Consider the following 16654-nt stretch of genomic DNA (forward strand, 5'->3'; position numbering starts at 1 on the left):
TAAACACCGAGCGCGACTGTGGAACCGTATTGTTGAAAGAAAATGGATGAGGTGTGTGAAATACCTTGAAGTTGATGAAAATGGAAACTCTTAGTTGGACCGCTTCCTGCCCGTCCAACACACCCATGTACCTCACACACTCATTCAGACTAATAAAGTACATGCGTAGACACTCTTTCCCTCACGTAAGAACGCATATGGTCATTTTTGACGCACACACTCTTTTGCACACGAGGCTTTGGGAATTTGTAGTTGCCTCAGCAGTGAGATTTAGACTCCGGTCGCTGACAAGAGCAACATAAAACGGTCCCACCCCCGCACTTTCTCCCCAGGTCCGCATGCTGTGGCTGATCAAACCCCTCTTACTCACTGTCTGCTGGACTTCCTTTGAGTTCTGAACAACTGTTTTGTAATGGAGAGCAAACAGTCCCCGCTATTCAACAGTAAAGAAGATGGCAGACAGACCACAGGAGGATTGCCCCAGCTGGGAAATTAGCAACGTGCAAGTCCCTGCAGCCCACATGAGGGAATCTCGCCTGCTACGTCCCTCCGTCTTTTCAGTTTTTGTTTGGGTCTTCTATGTCTCCCTCACGTTTTCCCTCTTCTCTCGCCTCTCCTCTCCCCCTACTGATGTTTCAATGTTATTTCGTCTTTGCGCTCTATCGAACCGCTGGCGACTCATTGTTATCAGTCTGCTGTGACACAGGGGGATTTCTCTACAAGTGAAGTTCTTGATTGTGTTACAGAAAGCGTGCATCAGTGAACAGTTCAAAGTTTTTGGAGCATCAGAACATGGCACAGACCAGTAAGCTGTTTTGGAAAGCCGCGTGGAAGTTGAGTCTTGGGGCAGCAAAGAGTCAAGACGCCCGGCTGGTTGAGACGATAACTGTGCACCACAGAAGGAGCTTGGAGTGGATTTGAGTTGTGCCTTTGAACCTCCAGCCAGTTCATCCCTGATCCCTCCCCCTCCAACTTCCATCTCTCCGTCCCAGAGGTTGTGGTTCTGTAAATAATGCCAGGCGTGATATATAAGTGCCAGTGCACTCAGATCTGAAGCCAGGCGTAATTCATTTCATTTGGTTTGTAGCACTGAAGCATCTTGTGTTTCATTGCGCTGACACAGAGCAAATATGAAAAATTGAGACTGTCAGGATGAAATATTTGGGTTGGCAAAAAAAAAAATAAAAAAAAATCATGAGATGTTGAAATATCTAGGTCAGTGTGAGTGGCATCAAAACACGCATAAACAAATGTTTGTGTTTCATCTGACGCTTCGAATTATTGTGCGTCAACCAGTGAAGGATGTGTAGGCTTAAATTAATTTCAGGAGCAGAATGTTTTCGGCGAAAGTGCCCCCCTCGCTTGTAATGTGTGCAGCTCTTTCATAACCGTGCATATGTTAGCCGGGAGGAGTAACGGGGCTGTAGCTGCGAGTTAGCACTCGGATTGTTAACATGACTGTTGAGTCTCGTGGGGATGCTTCGGTCGATGCTGTCAGCTTCGAGCACCGCTGTTCTCTCAGCCTCTTAACTTTGCTTACAACCGCTTTGCACCCCCAAAAGCCCTCTGTGTCCCCCTCACACACACACACACACACACACACACACACACACACATTCCAGCTGAATCAACAGCTGCAGCGAGGTCCAGGAAACATGCCTCTGCCATGTCGATCGCTGCCGTGATATACGTACACACACGGGGTCACGTGTGTCGAACGCATGTGCCGTCTTTAAGGACATTTCCTTAACGATATCCTGTTAGATTTTTTTTTACGTGGAGCTCTGCGACACATCTGTATACGCCAGCTGCAGGCCTCAAAGAACCAATCATCATGTCAAGGTCGTGCCATGAAACTTATCAGAGCCATTTCTCTATTTATGCATTTCAGGAAAAAGGGTGGGGCAGCAGAGAAGAAAGGGCGGACCGGTAAATGTATAGGTTACTTAATTTTGTGCAAATATCTTGACCCATTTGAGAGGTATTTGCGAGCCCCCCTTCATAAAAATAAACACCATCCACCCTTTAAAATGGTGTGTGGTCTGTCAGAAATCAGTCCCATCTGCACAACGCTGCCAAGAACAGCAATGCTGGACAGGAAACAGGTTTCTCTGAACAAAGCCCTTTTTACAGAAAAAATGACGAGGCACAACAGCGTAATGTCTGATGATTTTCAGAAAGCGTAACTGATGATCTGAAATGATGTCATTTTTTTTATCAGCTTTACAAGTTTTCTGTTGTTTCTACATTTATGTGAAAAGGGAGGAAAGCACATTTGGAAAAAAAGCATTTTTATATGGAACTCTCCATCAGTCATCTGCCTTTTGTTCCAAACGTTGCCGCTATGATTTCAACAAGCTCTGAGAGTGTTATATTTGTTTAATTTCTCCTTTTACGCCTTCTTGATAAAACCCAGACGCATCCGTCACTGTCAAAGGGGGACAGATTTTAAGAACCGAAGTCAAAAAAGTTCAAGGCAAAGAGCGAAGGAAGAATTTCTCCTCATCACGGAGAACAGAATGTCCTTCTAATATTGTTTGTGATACATCCAGCTGTTGGTGAAAACATGAGGCTTCAAGTGGGTGAAGAAAAAGTTTGCATTCAGCTGCAGGGGTATTTGTGATTTATTGTCCTTTCTCAAAGATACCAGACGACAGTGGGGAGGGTGTCATGCTGGAGATTAGACCTGCCTGTGCCTCTAGCGAGTATGAATCCCCGTAACGAAAAAAAAAAAAACTCATCAGATTTTGGTTTCGGGCTTGAATTTCACTGCGTGTAAAACCATTCTGAGTGAATAGATTGATAATATTATTGCAACACTTGTGAAACTATTTCAGAGGGGAGGCATGGAGAACAAAAATGGGGTGATCATTAACAGGCTGGATGCTAATGCTGAAACTATTTTGGGTCATTTTAATGGTACCACAAGCGGATTCCGTCTAAAAATAGTTGAGGGAGATCATCTGAGAGGAATTTAGCTTCGTTTTTATTGCACAATATGATACTGAAATTCTGTTGGGCTCCCTGATTCACTCAGGTGGAACTGGAAGTAAACACAGAGCCGCAGGCAGGAGACATCACAGCCATTAGATGATGATAATAATAGTTCCAAAAGATATGCAGTTTGGATTAAGAGCTTTAGAGAGAGCGGAGGAGGATTGTAGCAAAACATCAATAAAGATGCATTTTGTCGTACAAATGTGTTGTGCAATGATTTTATTGGCTCGCAATGTTCCGCTTTATGGGTTTTTATGAGGAAGGCATGTTTTGATGAAGAACAGACACTTTTGAAGGAAGAGTTGTTGAAGAATAGCTCTCGCAGCTGGCACTGGGGATGGAAAGGTGCTTTAACCCTCTGAAGGTTTTGTTCCTGTCACTCACTGCAGCACAAACAAAAATCTCTCAGCGTGACACGGTTGTAACGCCCTAAATCATAAAATAAGACAAATGGAAGTTTAATTTCTTTGATTATTCACTTTACAAACGTTTCGTGCCTGTAAGTATTACAAATAATGGAAAAGTGGTGCCTCTGCATACTATAGATGTTTGACTACTTACATTTTTTTCTCTCTGTGTAAACACAGCCTGCAGTTCAGCCCAAAAGTCCTTGAATTTTTGTCAGTCGTGGCTTCTCGGCCATGCCAAAGAGCACAGGATTTGTTGATTTTCACAGAGTCTGGTTTCTGCAAATGGTTTTATGTTTAGCCGTCTAAACAAGATGTGTTGAAAAAAAGTGATTTTGATTAAACGTCCCAATTTTCAGCTTAGATTTAGTCGTTCCTCCACATGAAACTGCGAGTCACATGCGATTAGTTCAAGGACTGTTTGAAAATTAAGACTCTGATGATTCTTCTGTTTGTACAGTTCCTTGCTCTGATGAATGGTGTTAAAAAATAACATGCCTTTCAACCCCACCTGTGAGCTTTAGGGTTCAAATGATTAATAGAGGTTACATTTTTCACTTCACTTTTAGCTTTCTAGTGGCAGAGTTGCTGGTCCGGGCTCTCCATTTTTTTCTTATATGTGATTATAGGATGTAGAAAATCAGTGAGGCTTGAAAAGGCTTCCAGTCAACCATCATGGATTCGGCATATAGCTGCAGAGTAAAGCGAGGCACGCATCAGGCCTCAGTTTCACAGGTGTGTGAGACTGGCAGCGGATAAGCTGTCAGCTTTTGTTGTACAGGATGCCAAACAGGCCATGCAACGTCCAGAGAGGCATATGGAGGAGGTTAGCCACTTCCCTTTTTGATTCATGCACCAGTTAGGAATGCAAGCTTGACTGAAAAATAGCAGATTATAATTTAAAAATGACGCCCGTGAATTGCGGTGCTGTTAAGCCGAGCATCTAATTTATTAGGGAGCGCTGATTAATCTTAATGCGCCTTCTCTCCCATCTGACTTGCAAGCGTGTGGCTTATTGGCTTTAATGCACCGGACCACCGAGGAATATTAAGTGGCAGCCGCTGCTCATGTAATGGCTCGGAGCGGTCCTCGGGCGCTCGGTCACGTGGCCGAAACTTCCAGAACTTTGAGAAATTCATATCTTCTCCACCCCGAACACACAAACCCCTGGAAAGTATTAAAACAAACAGAAGACCGCAGGACGTTTGTGAAAACAAGGATAGAGCTCATCGAGGACAAATGCATTAGGAGGAGAGACGGAGAACGTCAGCTTCTCGTTTTTTGGAAAGTTTGACCGTTTTTTTTTTTTTTCCCTCCCCTTGTTTTCAATATCAGCTGCTCCTCATGACACACAGTTCAGATGGGTTTGGTTAGTGGGTTTGTAGTAAGAAAGCCAAGTAAGGTGAGCTTCCTCCTGGTCAAAAAGGCAGGAGGTTACAGATTTCCGGTTATTGGAATACTTAAGCCTCTTGACCTGCTCCTTCCTCTGCCTGTAGCTTTTTCCTCCTCTGATGGATACGTTCCTGTCAGATGACTCCCCGTATAGATGGTCATCAGCATCTCTCATATCCAAGTATATTCAGTGTTTAATTCATTTTTTGTTATGTTTTCGTGGTGTTAGCTGGAGGGATTTGTGTTTTGAGCCACTACACATGTTTAAACTGAACCTAATCACAGCTCCTTTGGCTTCGCTCCCTGACCGTTCTTTAACCTAAGATTATTTTCTTTTTAGGCGATTTTAATATTCTTCCCCACTCGTCTGTGTTTATTCTTAAGTCCTTGCTACAGTTCTCTAAAGGAAACAAAAGATAGGAGTCAGCTGATTATCGGCCGAGCTGATTGTTGGATCTTCTGATTAGGGGTGCGTTTTTTTGTTTTTTTTTTAAATCCATACCTGATAAAATACATTAGTTTAAATAGACGTTCTCTATCTGTAGTAGATGCTTTGTGGTCTTGAGCAATGTCCCACCAACAGAACGATCTGATTGGTCATAAATCACAAGCAATAGCTTTTTAATACTCAAGGATAAATGTTGAAAAGTTCTCTTTTTTTACTTAAACATATGTGTAACTTAAGTAAATAATAGGCCTTTTAACTAAGCTTTCTGTTGTCATTGATGTTCTTCTACATTTTAACACTGAGATTTTTCATTTTTGTTGCAAATCCATATTAATTACGGATATGAATCATTGATCTCCTTGATTACTTGCAACCTCTATAGGTATTTGTGCTTAAAAAATAAAAAAGTCAGGGTTTGCTAATGCATGAGAGTCAATATGAGATAACTGTCCACACACCAAGCGAAGCAAAATCCGCATGAAGACGCAGTGGTCCTGACTAAAGCCCAATGGATGCTCGGTTTTTGCAACCAATATTGATATTAACATGTGAAATAACTGTGATTATTTAATATATATTAGCTGATGATTATGATAACATATGCTGCAAACTGGTGTTGCTGTAGAACAAAGCAGTGATGACTGTCAAGACTCAAGAATCAGGATTGTGTTTTTGTTTTTTTCCAGCCGACTCACAGTATCTGCCAACAGATAAGCTAATGCCCAACTTCCTTCTCTCTTTCCCAGATCATGGATGAGACCCAAACGCAGATAGCCTGGCCCTCCAAACTGAAAATCGGAGCAAAGTCCAAAAAAGGTGACTATTTTTTTCTTCCTTTTACATCTCACATTCAGACTCTTCCGTGCACTGCTTCCATTGCTGTTGTCATGTGCGACTTGAGTTTTCGCTGGTGGTCTCTTCTGGACGAAATGTATAAATCTGATTTCAAATAAAGATCTGTAATTTCTAACATATGTCCCAACGACTCTAAGCTTGAGTTGTGTTCCTGTCCAAGATGGGTTGAGTCAGTGTTGAATTAGCCAGAAATATGTTCTCTGGAAAGTCAAGACGGACGAGAGGGCAAGTATTTCAAGGTTTTACCGGCGTTCATTATCAGAAAGTTAATTGAGCACTTTAGAAAGATGAAAGCTTGCATGTTTTCCATTCTTTACAAGCCAACAACTTCATCTGCACGGAGGAATTTGCGACTTTTTTTTTGTTTTTGCTGTGGAGGAGGAGGAGGAGGAGGCGTGGGAGTTGCTTGTACCGAAGCTCACGCGTTTATTATCCGAGTTGTTCCAGTTGCTCTGTTACCAATAAAACATTATCACGGTTATTTAAAGCTCTTCCGGGAGGGAGGAGAGGGGAGGAGGAGGGGAGGCGGGGATTGAGGGGTAGGTGTAGCTGTGCCTACTTTGTTTTCCTCAGGAGAATTGCCGGTGTGCGTCTTCAAGCCAGATGTGCGATCCATCCATATTATGTAACTTCCTCCGTCATTCCGTACAGACAACAGTTGATGGGGTTACATCAGAATCTTTCACACCCCCCATAACACCCCAACCCACCCTCTCTGGACAATTTACCAACTGTAACTCCTGGCAAGTCCTTCACACACACACAACCCTCGATTCACCCCAAGTGTCGGTTCATTCACAAAACCTGCCTCCACCTGGGAGGGATGTCGTGCGCACGAAGCGAGAATATTTCAAGTTCGTGATTTGTGGGCTGTCAGATTTTCTCTCTGCGTTGCATAAACCGAGAGGGGGGAAGAATGTTGGATAATCAGTTATGAGCGAATACATTTGTGGGAGAAGAGACACGAGGGACTGTGGTGCTTTAACAACATGACCTCACGGGATTACTGGAAGGACAGATAAGGGCCAAGATGGCTAAGTTTAAGTCCATCTATCACACATCAGGCGGGCTTCAATTAGACTGAAGATGCATCACCTGATGATTAAAGCCTCACAGATCTACATTCCATTCGTCCCTCATCACATAACGCTGGACGCGACCCCCGCAGAACCCTTAAAATAGCGCATGACGAAGCTGTTTTGTCGGAGGGGCATCGCGGCGGATTATTTTCAGCCATCCTGATCTCAAAAAAATCATCGTCTTTAAAGGGTGTTAGTTTGTTTTTTTTTGGAATTCTGCGTCACTGTTGTGCAGTCTGGAATCGGTTTACACTCAGCGGGACAGCAGCAGATGTGAGCGGACTTGTATGTTTGTAACCTCTTCGCATGCGGGGCCACACTCCATCAAAATGCCAGCTCCTCTGTTTCATTTATCACCTGCAGCTACACATCTCTGCCACCTGCATAAGTGTGATAAGGCCAGTTGTTAGCCTCCGGGCCAAGCTTTCATCAGCACACTGTCAGTGATTTAATACAGCCGGGACCTATATCGCTCATGCACGAGGCGGGCCTTTGCTGCAATTTAAGTGGTCAGCACTGTGGGATGGTCTTTAGGTTTTTAAACGTGTTTTAATTCTAAAGCTTTGACATTTAAGGCTTTGCTTTTCTGTGATAATCATCTCATTATTACTTCTAGTTGACTCCAATTGTGTGTTTCAACATTTCTGCAGATGTTTTGAATGAGAAACCCCCAAGCCAAAGGGACTTAATACTCTTCATTTGTGTGTTTTGTTTTTTTTTTTTTTAAATGCAGTCCTTAGTTGGAAAAAATGCTTTGGCTTTGCCAGCAGAAAGCTCTGGGTCAAAAGGTTTTCTCTCTGTCAAGTGGAACTGTGTAAAATCCGTGCGACTGAAAACACTCGCTATTTTGCAGCTGCGAGCCCGCTCTTGTTTTTGTTTGTTTTTATAGGTGTTGCGTGTGCCAAATTAGGACTTAAGGTGTTCATTTTTTATTCCACAATCAATCACCCGAAAAAGAAAAAAAAAGAAAAAGCACAGAGCAGACTCCACTTCAAAAATGCGGGGGTGTTCTACATCACGACTGCAACACTCGTTTAGGCCGGCTAATGTTTGCCAGATGTGCTGTGTGCAGGTTGGAGCGGGAGGGGGGGGGACACACTGGAAGAGCCATACTCCCTCTAACGGCTGCAGTCGGCGCCGCAGGAGGAAGTTGAGAGATTTCCTTTGTTCATAGCAACAGCTCAATGATGGGAAAATTTCCTGAAAGCAGTGCTGAGGCTGCGATAGCTCCCTGACCGCTCTTTGTGCTCTTTTTTCTTTTGTTTTCCCATCTCAGGCTTTTTTTTTTTTGCATAGTTCTTAAGCTGTTGTTATTCCCTCGTGTGATGTAGCAGGACTGCAGTTAGACAAAAACACTAAATGAACTGACCTGTTGGAGGTTTTTCACTCCTGAGCTTCTAAAAAGTCTAACTATGCATGCATGGTCCCGATGACTTTGTAACAATATATCTGCTCCAGTGAGTCCCGTCTGAAGGCTACACTGTACATCTGATGCTGTAAGTGTGTGTGTGTGTGTGTGTGTGCATATGGGGAGGGGTATTCCTGGAAGGGGGCTTAGTGGACTTCCTGCTGCTCAGTACAGTTAACACAGGGGCGATGGACCGTGGGTGTGTAGTACGTGTGTGTGTGTGTGTGCACATTTTGAATATGTGCGTGCGTTCACGTGTTTTTGCATTTGCATTCTCCAGGGGTCCGGCACGCCGCAGAGCCAGATGTAGGCTTACCCAACTCTGCATAGACGCAAGCATTAGCTTTGAATGGTTTAGGTATGCAGTGTTTGGTTGTTTTAACTGGGCTATTTAGAAGCCCTGGAGGCCTCTAGGAGCGCAGTTTACTCAAGTTATTGCGACCTTTCCTTGCATGACTTTCAGTGCGTGTCCTGCGAGTGTGTTTACACAGAAAATTAGGACGTTAGAATTCTGTTTCTAACTGGTGTCCTGTTGTTTCTTGAATCTGAGCAAACCGCATTTGTTCAAAGTGTTTGAGAAAGGAGGAAGATAAATAGTTGTAATGCAATTTTGCAGTTAGAAATCAAGAAAACAAGGTGAGCGTCTTCTGTCGAGGCCACAATTATCTCCAGCACATCTGTGGGCTCTACAGGCTGATGGATCGCCTGAATATAATTCCACAGAGACGAAACCCCCCTCCCTATCTCTGGAGCAGGCTGGTTCGCCCGCCGACTTAAATGAGACTCGGCAGATATCAAAGCGGCAATTACTGTCGCAGAGCTTTTCTCTGATGCGCTGTAATTTGTTGACAAATGCAGACTGTTGTGCCATGTTTGGTTAAATGGGTTTAACTTGTGTCTCATCTTCACATTCTGTCGCTGCCCTTTATCATCACAGTGAACGTCCACAGACATAAAACACATCCTCAGTTTCTCCCACTTTTAATGTTCGCTGTTGCCTTTTTTTTTTCCCCCTACAGATCCACATATCAAGGTGTGTGGAAAGAGGGAGAACGTGAGGGAAGCCAAAGACAGAATTATGTCTGTCCTCGACACAAAGGTACAATAAACACTTTATATCACGTTGACGCTTCATGTGTAATTCTCTGCTCTCCCTACTCTGTATGTTTCTCAACCTTTCCTTGTATTAAGTTGCACTGAATCTATTCCCCCTCAGCTCTCCTGCTGTCCAAATGACAGATTGCACACAGCATTGTAGGAGAACTTGTCAGTAATCAAACCAGATACTCGCGTCTCAAGCCTGTCATGGATTGCAGTGTGTGTGTGCATGCAGGCTTCGTTGCCATGGCAACACTAAGAAATCACATACCTGGCCGTCGGCGCTGTAGCCCCCCCTGGAGGCAGGAAGTCATCTGTGCAACTCGGGCAGCCACACACAGAAGAGCAGCACGGGATCGGTTCTGTTTATAGCTTTTCATATGGTTTTGTCACGAAAAGGCTTTTATTTTTCTGGCAGATGCAGCCGAGTTATTTGATAATTGGATTCATTTTTTAATATACTGCATATTTTGTTGCTCGTTTCTTTTCTCTAAATGACTGCAGCATGTGAAAGTGCTTAAAGGAAGGGAAATTGTAAATTTGGGGTCTTGTGACTGTTTAGATAGTGCAGAGGAGACAGATGTTGCTCTGGAGTTTCAGTGAACCAGGATTTACAATCACAGGAGCAGAGTGGAAATCAGTGTCATGGTGATTTATGCATATTAAAATGTTACGAAGCCATAAAAAAGACAAATCTGATATGATCAGGGGTTATGGAGAGAGCTGGATGCTTCTGTTGGATACACCATCGAGCCTCAGGGACGCTATTAACTGCTCTGTATGTAGATAGCTGCGTTTCCCGTGGGGCGCTCAGTTCACTACAGCAGTGATTTTTCTATTACACATCCCCATGATTACCTTACCTACTGAGATACTGTACAAACATGTTTTCATTTCACCCCTCCACTCTCTCTCTTTTTGCTCATCAGAGCAACAGGGTGACTCTGAAGATGGACGTTTCCCACACAGAGCACTCCCACGTCATCGGCAAAGGCGGCAACAACATCAAGAGGGTGATGGAGGAGACGGGGTGCCACATCCATTTCCCCGACTCCAACAGGAACAACCAGGCGGAGAAAAGCAACCAGGTTCGAGCCTCATCAAATGATTTTTACTTTAATGTCCTGTAACACCTCGCCGCACCCCGAGAATTGCTTTGAGGTTTGCATTCTGCTGCCTCGAGTGTTTCCTGTCGTCAGCCTCTCCACAGTTGATTTTCTTCAGTGGCGGGTTGGTAGGTGTCAGGTTCTAAACAGCTCTTTGATCTGCGCACGCAGTCCTCCGGTTCATTTACGAACTGTCACGGGGTCTCAGAGTGGACAGGTTGCAGGAGGGTTGGTCCAGTTTGATGTTTTGATTGGCCAGCCCAGAGGAAGCTGGTGTGTTTTGGCTGGACTCAGTAGAAGAGCGGTAGGATCCGCTTGTAATTACCATTAAAGTGTAGTATGAGGAGTTCAGGGGAGCACACTGCCAGGCGGAGCATTAGATATGTATCTCTGCCGGCTGCTCCACTGTACACCTGTGTATGAAAAGCACTGACAAGTTCATTTATTTTAGAAGGTCCGCTGACTTCATCCTTATCTCTGTGGGTTTTTGCACAGTGTGGTTTTTACACACTGTGTATGTACACCATTAAACTTCCCCTCTCAGCGCTCCGTATCTCACGGCCTCCTCCAGTCCTCCTCGGATGATGCAAGTGGAGGCTGATAAGTAGCAAGAGACTCCTCTTAGGCCCAAGACCCCTTAAGCTGCCTTTTTTCAAAAGCTTTCCGGAGCCTTTAAGATAGCGTGCATATTGACAAGTGCAGTGGTGTTGATAAGCAGATATAGATAACTGTGAAAATCAATGAAGTGGCAGCTTACCTTTAAGTCTCAGTGGAGCTGCTGGGATTCAGGACATTATTGGAGGCACCTTCAGCAAGGCTGTGCTAACGTGAGGCTTAACAGCGGTTTTCAGGTTGAAATATGTAATTGTTTGTACCGCCCTGCTGTGTGTGCATACATGTACAACACGTGTGTTTATGTTCATGTGGTAACGCTGGGGGCCAAAGATGAGCCACACTGACCTGCTTTGTGCTGATTTAATTGTTTCTGTATAAATAAAAAGCCCCCCAAAATAGGTTTGTATTTGTTCTGAAGCAGTAGCGCTCTGTTAATCAGGCCTTTGTTTACTCCACAGTGTTGCTTTTGAAAGAGGGAAAAGGATGAGAGAGGAGAAATCTAATGAGGCTATTTATCACCTTTTTCATTACTGTGTAAATTAACTTAATCTGACCTGTCATCTCGGCGGTTGTGTTAAAAAAACCAGTTGCCTAAACGGTAGAGGCTATTTATTGCAATCACAGCGACTCACATCCCTCGTGTAAGTGTGATTAATTCCAAGCCGTCTTCACAGTAACGATGTGGCTCCAAGCGTTCCCTGCAAATATGTTACAAAAATGATTAAGCTTGAGGTTTAAACTTTTGCTGTTTTCACAGTTTTTTTTCTCTTACGTTTAGCTCTCGCCATTGAAATTACGTGCAACTCTATGCAATATATCTGAGCCAGTGTTTATCTTGGATCGGGCCTGAACTGGCTAGCTGATTTACATATGTTACTTTTTATTGTGAACAGGTGTCCATCGCGGGGCAGCCAGGAGGGGTGGAGGCGGCTCGAGTAAAAATAAGGGTAAGTTGGAACTCGTCCACGTTTGTTCTTAAAGGGATACTCCACCCAGAGTTTTGACTATCAAACGCTCATTCCCTGCAGATTTGTGAGTTTGTACTTTTGACCTTCGTGTAGTGACTGTGTACATTTCTGACAGCTGATTTCAGCGTCGACCATTTTCAGTTGCAAACTACAGTAAAAACCAAACACGGAAACATCAGCACATCGTGTTTCATTCATGAGATTAGTTTTGTATTTTATGTTGCACATTATCCTTTCCCCGTGTTGCAGACTGAGATAAACTTGCCACAGATTGTTTCAGTGTCGGCGCTGCCATGTGCAACAGTCACACCGCACTTTCTCCCATGTATATTATGGCAAATCAAATCAAACGCTTCAAGGAAGAACTTTTGTTGCGGCTTGATGCAAAAAGAAAGCTCACATGGTTCTCTTTTTCCATGACTAATGTACAAGGGAACATAATTTACTCTGATTTAAGGGTTCTTGGATAAACGGACACAGAGTTTGTTGACGTGCAGGCTCCTCGTGTGCAACAGCAAAAACAAGGGAGGAAAACGGAGAGAAACACTGACGAGAGAGATTTAGCTGTAAAAAGAAAAGCGGCGTCAGTTATAGGGTCGTATAATTAATCTAATATTAATCGTGGTCATGCCTTTTTGCTTTTCACAATTAAATTAGCGTGATCGACGGCGATATTGACGTTTAAAACTTTGCTCGTGGAAAACAGTCTGTGTGAAAAAAACAAAAAGCCGCTTGGTTTTAACTTGTAAATCTGACATTAAAACTCCTTATTTCACTCTTTTTAAAGTATGTGATTTGGTCACACACCCATTCGAGATGCAGTAAATGAGTAATTGAGTGTGAAGATGGACGTCTGTGTGTGCAGCTGAAGCATTTTGGGAACGTTTTTATTTATTTTTAGCTCTGAGAGATGCTCTGAATTCAGGTAAAGATTATTTATGCAGATTTGTACATTAGCAGGAATGTAGCACAACATGAAAGTGAAAGCTGTGCTGTGTTTATTTAAATGTGAAAGTGCAATAAATATAATTTCTCTCTCAAATCAGTTAATATCCCTGGCTGATCATGACTTCAATGTTGTTAAAAATAATTGTGATCATATTTTTGGGCATAATTGTGCAGCCCGAGTCAGTTATTTGGAAATAGCTGCAGAAGGGATGATATTGAAATAGGTACTTTGTAGACAGTGTCTTGCAATTGTTGCAGCTACATGAAGCAATGCGACTGATATGTTTGACTATTGAAATCAGCACCACACGTCTCTGCATGATGAGTGCAAAGCCAGATCAGAATGCCATCCATCGCAAAAGACTGTTTCTGATGTTGCACCATATGAGAAACAGTCCAGTTTGCACCGAAAAGAAGCCTTCACAGTAAAAAGTAGCAAGAATTAATTATTATCAACAACAATAATTACCATTTTTTAATTCATTAATGCCCCAACAAAATTGCCCCAATCATTCTAGAATCATGAGTAATTTCTAAGCAGTTAATCAAGTGCTAGTACCTTTATTTTTTCAGTTTGCAGTGTAAATATGCAGCAGAAAAACTACATTTTTACAGTATCAGTTTTTCTTTTTCCAACATCGTGCATCCCTACTTTGCACACAGTTCAGCTGGATTGAACTTTTGCACATAAAATCACGAGGCTCACCAATGCATGCCACTTTGCGAATCTTTTTTTTTTTTTTTTTTTTAAATGCTGCTTAACTGTAGTGAGTGCAAGAGCAGTGATCGGGATTAATTCAAGGATTTGAAGCGTTTAATAAAACCCTGTATAAATATTAAACATGCAGACTGCTCTTGTCATCCTGTTAGCACCACTAGCTACCGCAGTTTATTTTTACAGCCCTGCCTGCGCTATAGTTAGTCTGAACTCCTGGTGCAATTTACTGATTGACTCCTGGATGCATCACTTAGGCAGTTACTTCATAAATACAGAAAGGAAGCATCAAACTTGAGGCAGTCATGTTCCCTATCTAATCCCCGCAGTGGAGGAGCCTCCAGGGTTACAGTAGGTAATTCTGCACTCGAGGCACAGTTTCAACACTTCCTCTAAGCCACAAGCACCATTCCTCGCTTATTCCCAGACCACTTCCCTAGAACAATTGTAAAATACAAGCGTGACCCTCAATCCCTTTGGCCAGCCATCCTCCAAACCATTTCCTAGCCTCTTCTGCATCTTCAGTTTCAGTCTGACTGGAAGCCCAACCTCCAGCTTCTGCTCTGTGGGCAGAGGGCCTCTGTGCTCATGTGAACTGCTACATGTCTGAACTTTTGCTGTATTTCAACACCGCAGCAGTTGTCTACAGTGAACACGTTCCTCCGCCGTGGACGGACCAAAACTAACACGGCTGTGTTTGCATGTGTAGAATGACCGAGTGAGTGAAGTGTGTGATGGAGAGAAAGACAGAAAGCGAAGCTCATGCTTGGATATTTGTGCAGTGCTGTGCCGGCAAATGTTGGAACGGCCGTACCTCTCCGTGATCAGTGGGTGTTTTCTTTAGCAACAAGGCACAACCTGGATCATCTACTTTTTTTTTTTTTTTTTTTCTATGGATGAAAAAAACCAATAATCAAACCTAACCATAACAGTGTTGTACAAAGGGGTTTATAACGTAAGCTGCAGGGAACCGCAAAGATTGTCAGCAGAAAATTGGGGCGGATAAAAAGGGAGCCATTCTCTGTCAGCTTGGCGTCGCTGAATGGAACCAGACCTTGATACTTGCCTAACTCTGGAATACCCAAATATCTGTGTATGCTGCTGAAACGTCAGGACTAGTGAATGTTATTTCAGTCTTTGAAGTAATGAATGAGGAATTTTAACAAACACAGAACTTGCTTTACAGGATTGTTCACCATTTTGAGAAATAAATACATTTTTTTTGCTGAAAGTTAGTTGAGACGATTATTTTTTGTGTGTACTCAGGCTGAAGTCTGAGCCAAAAGATTAAACTGCTTGCGTGGCTCTCACCAAAAGTGAGGCTTCCTAAATCCTTCCTATGAGCTTGTAAGGCAAGTTATCATTAAGAAAAACTCACTATAACTGTACCATTTATCAGAGCCAGAAACCGTAAAAACTGAAAGATTTTCAGCTTTCTGAAAGTCATTGAACTGTGACATGAAATTCCTCTGGCAAACTGAACCGAATCTAAGCTTTAAATCATCACATTTCAACAAAATCACTTTGTTTTACGGGTCTCATTTACAAATTTACCAAAAATACATATATCTTTTTAAAATTTTTGCACGTAAATCTGTAAATCTGTAATTCTAGCTACAGTGACTGTAACCAACAGTCACGCGACAAAAAAAACAAATCTGGGGGTTTTCTGTTGAACTGGGCTGAACTGCAGGCTGTGTTTACACAGAGCAGATAGCAGACAAGCATCCAAACAAATTCAAGATGTAAGCAGTAACATGAAATGCATGTGGAGCCACCATTTTTTTTCCCACTAGTAAACCCTGTGGACACTTGGAAATATTAGATTTTTGTAAAATGAATAACAAAGAGATGCAGCTTTGCTTTTTTCTTAGTTTTACTGCACAGAAGTTTCTTCTACTTCTAGCCATGGTGGTGCTGTTGACATGGAGCAATGGGAATGTAAAAATCATTTTAACTTGTAATACTACTGCTAACTTCAGCTATTTGCCTACTGGCCCCAGTTTCATATTGAACAGACACTTATGCAAGTGTTATTGATCTTTAGCTCAAAAAAATTAAAAAACAGTGCATTGCTCAAAATATGAAACTGTTCTTTCTTTGAACAGAGAAATGAGAGGAATTTGTGTTGAAACTGAGGCAATGGACGATAATGCAAGAGAACAGGGGTTACCTCAGTTCCTTGACCCCCTGCTGTTGAGGTTGCCAGTCCTACAATGTCTCAGTGTCTTCTGGGTGGGCTTCACACCACATCCTCCCCCAGCTTTCATAAAAAACAGAAGTGACTGTGTTGTGCTTTCTGCTTTAGCTGCATTAGCGGTGCATGTAATGTCCCTTCAGCACTGAGACAGTGGACTTAACAAGGCCTACTGTATTTCGGAGGCCTTCTTGGGTGGAGATCCGTTTGAGTCTGTAAAAAGCCAGTTGTTGAGGTGATGGATTCTTGGGGGATTTCTAGCAGCTTTCAGAGACGGAGCCAACAGGCAGGTGATGAAAGGTCTGGCCAGTCGCTTTACCTTCAAGATATTTTCATTTTTCTTCATCTCTCACCCTCACGTCAGGAGAACTGAGTCCTCTAAACTGGCCTTTCTGATTGAATACATGTGAAACTCATATTT

At 42.9% G+C, this 16654-nt stretch overlaps 1 protein-coding gene across 2 annotated transcripts in view; it reads left to right on the forward strand.

Annotated features, from left to right (window-relative positions):
- bicc1a (BicC family RNA binding protein 1a) overlaps positions 1 to 16654 on the forward strand; it is a 63867-nt gene that overhangs the window by 22672 nt on the left and 24541 nt on the right. For both annotated transcript variants that reach the window (XM_008280414.1, XM_008280415.1), the window contains exons 3-6: positions 5991 to 6060; positions 9606 to 9685; positions 10614 to 10772; positions 12299 to 12352. In XM_008280414.1, coding sequence (XP_008278636.1) covers positions 5991 to 6060; positions 9606 to 9685; positions 10614 to 10772; positions 12299 to 12352 — 363 coding nt within the window. The remainder of the gene's footprint in view (positions 1 to 5990; positions 6061 to 9605; positions 9686 to 10613; positions 10773 to 12298; positions 12353 to 16654) is intronic.

This window comes from Stegastes partitus, unplaced genomic scaffold (genome assembly GCF_000690725.1).
Source record: "Stegastes partitus isolate 25-593 unplaced genomic scaffold, Stegastes_partitus-1.0.2 Scaffold192, whole genome shotgun sequence".
NCBI classification, from domain to species: domain Eukaryota; kingdom Metazoa; phylum Chordata; class Actinopteri; family Pomacentridae; genus Stegastes; species Stegastes partitus.